Below are 2,450 nucleotides of genomic sequence, written 5' to 3' on the forward strand. Positions count from 1 at the left end.
AAAACATCGAATGTTAAAGCACTCACCAACATACGCCCAATAACCTCAGGAGGTTCTACATTGAGTCTTGGTCTAGGCCGGTAGGTTGATCTTCCTCACCAACTCACATTTCACACTGCAAAAAGAAAACTGTGATTGCGAACATGCATCTGAGAGGATAGCTGTATTCGATCACTTCCATGGCTAAATGTTAACTTGTCATTTTGATTTTGAAAATACGTTCAAAATAAGTCCCAGAGTTAAGCATATGAGTGTACGTTTCCTGAGTGCTTGCAAAGCCACTTACGGTGGTCAAGCTGGCAGAGCAATCATCTTAAGGCATGTGACAAAAGGCAGAGGACATTATTTTAAAATTTATTTTGGATGGGGGATCTCGCTCTGTTGCTTGGGCTGCAGTGCAGCGCCGTGATCACAGCTCACTGCAGCCTTGACCTCCCGCTCAAGCGATCCTCCCGTCTCAGCGTCCCGACTAGTTGGAACTACAGGCACGCGCCACTACACCCCACTGACAGAGGACATTTCTGATAAGGTTTAGTTTCACAAGTGGACTCCACATGAAAACACTAGTGAATCACAATTCCCGTGACTGCTGCTTTTGGCACACTCCCACTTACTACGGCCATTCACCCCCTTAAATCAAGTTTGGTTGAACCACACAGCCTCACCCAGTCCTTCCCATTGTTTCTGGACCATCCATGGCGGAGGTGAGACCTTGCAATGCTTCTCACTCAGGCGCTACTCACTCCACACCGCTAAGGGGTGCTCACCAGCCTGCAGCATTCCCAGGTTGCAGGCCTCTTCTTTGCAGCCCACCTCACCTCTGCCAGGGGCCCCATTCAGGACTCAGGAATGTGCCCTGTGTCGGGGGTTCCCGGCACCTCGGGACTTCTATCCCTCCAACAGCACCCCCAGTACTCACCCATCTTCACCTGAGCCCCTGACCGCCTTCCCTCCACAGCCTACCTTACTCCCTGTCCTGGCCCCTTCACAACCACAAAGCTGATGGTCCGGTCGCAGACTGTGAGAAGGAGGAGGAGGATGACCTTGAGGCCCTTCTCCCTCAAAGGCCACAGACCATCACACCACGGGACCCACCGGACTCGCCTGAAGCCCACTGGCTCCTCCTCTCCCTCACTCACACTTCAACTTCCAGGAGGACTGGCCTGTGGACCTACCAGATGAATCTCAGTAGAGGAAAAAGTGTCCAGATGGCAGGAATGCTACTGCACACCCTCACAGCTCCCTGGCGTTCTCCACGTGGGCTAAGGGGCAGACGGGAAGACGCCCAGTGAACATGCGCACTGAGACAGGTGCCCAGGGAGCATGCGTGGCTACGGGGCAGGAGAGGGCAGCAGTCCCCAGTCCCACACCCGAAACCCCCGATTCCCATCCCCATTGAGGATAATGGAATCCGACCTCCCTCTGCTGTTTCCTATGCCTCTGGGACTCAAATATCTCAGACAGTGCTCCCCTCAAAACTCACTCCATCTTCAACTGAACCCCCTTCCCCTCCAGGGCTCTCTCTTGCCCTGGCCCCACCATGGTGACAAGGACCATGCTGGCTGCCTGTGAAGAGAAGTAAACCACCTGTTAAAACAGAAATACCAACTTACCCCATAACATTTACACAAGATCAAGAGTCTCATAACCTGATATTCAAAATGTCCAGCATGTAAATTGAAATTACTCAGAATATGAAAAACCAGGAAAATAGGGGAACTCAAATGGGGAAAGAAAATGCACCAACACCAATGCTAAATAGACATGTTGGGATTATCTGGCAAAGCCTTTAAAGATGCTATTTTTAAAATGCTTAAACAAGCAATCATGAACACTTTTGAAACAAGTAAAAACAGAAAGCCCTGGCACAAAAAAAGAATATTTAAAGAAGAAACAAATGGAAATTTTAGAAGTGGAAAATATAATAACCATGGAAATAAATTCTCACTGAATGGATTCAGTAGCAGAATGGAGGCAAGAAAAGAGTTTGTGAACTCAAAGAGATAAATAGAAATCGTTCTATCTGGCCAAGAGCAGTGACTTTTACCAGTAGTACTAGTATTTTTGCAGGCTGAAGTAAGAAGATAGATGGCTTGAGGTTAGGCGTTTGAGACCAGCCTGGGCAACATAGTGAGACTCATCTCTACAAAAAAAAAATAAATAAATAACAACAGCCCAGGCCCAGTGGCTCACGGCTGTAATCCCAGCACTTTGGGAGGCCAAGGAGGATATATCACCTGAGGTGAGGAGTTCAAGACCAGCCTGGCCAACATGGTGAAACCCTGTCTCAACAAAAATTACAAAAATTTAGCCAGGCATGGTGGTAGGCACCTGTAATCCCAGCTACTAAGTGAATGAGGCAGGAGAATTGCTTGAACCTGGGAGGCAGAGGTTGCAGTGAGCTGAGATCATGCTGCTACACTCCAGCCTGGGTGAAAGGAGCAAGACTC

General features: G+C 48.8%; 1 protein-coding gene across 1 annotated transcript in view; it reads right to left on the minus strand.

Moving 5' to 3' along the window:
* LOC105547694 (G antigen 10-like) overlaps window positions 1-1,271 on the minus strand; it is a 28,340-nt gene extending 27,069 nt beyond the window's left edge. Inside the window, exons 1-2 of the mRNA XM_011991360.1 lie at window positions 1,176-1,271; window positions 27-115 (exon numbers count right to left, since the gene is read on the minus strand). Of these exons, the coding sequence (XP_011846750.1) occupies window positions 27-32 (6 nt within the window). The 5' untranslated portion in view covers window positions 33-115; window positions 1,176-1,271. The remainder of the gene's footprint in view (window positions 1-26; window positions 116-1,175) is intronic.
* Between the last annotated feature and the right edge of the window lie 1,179 nt (window positions 1,272-2,450).

This window comes from Mandrillus leucophaeus, unplaced genomic scaffold (genome assembly GCF_000951045.1).
Source record: "Mandrillus leucophaeus isolate KB7577 unplaced genomic scaffold, Mleu.le_1.0 Scaffold395, whole genome shotgun sequence".
Taxonomy (NCBI): domain Eukaryota; kingdom Metazoa; phylum Chordata; class Mammalia; order Primates; family Cercopithecidae; genus Mandrillus; species Mandrillus leucophaeus.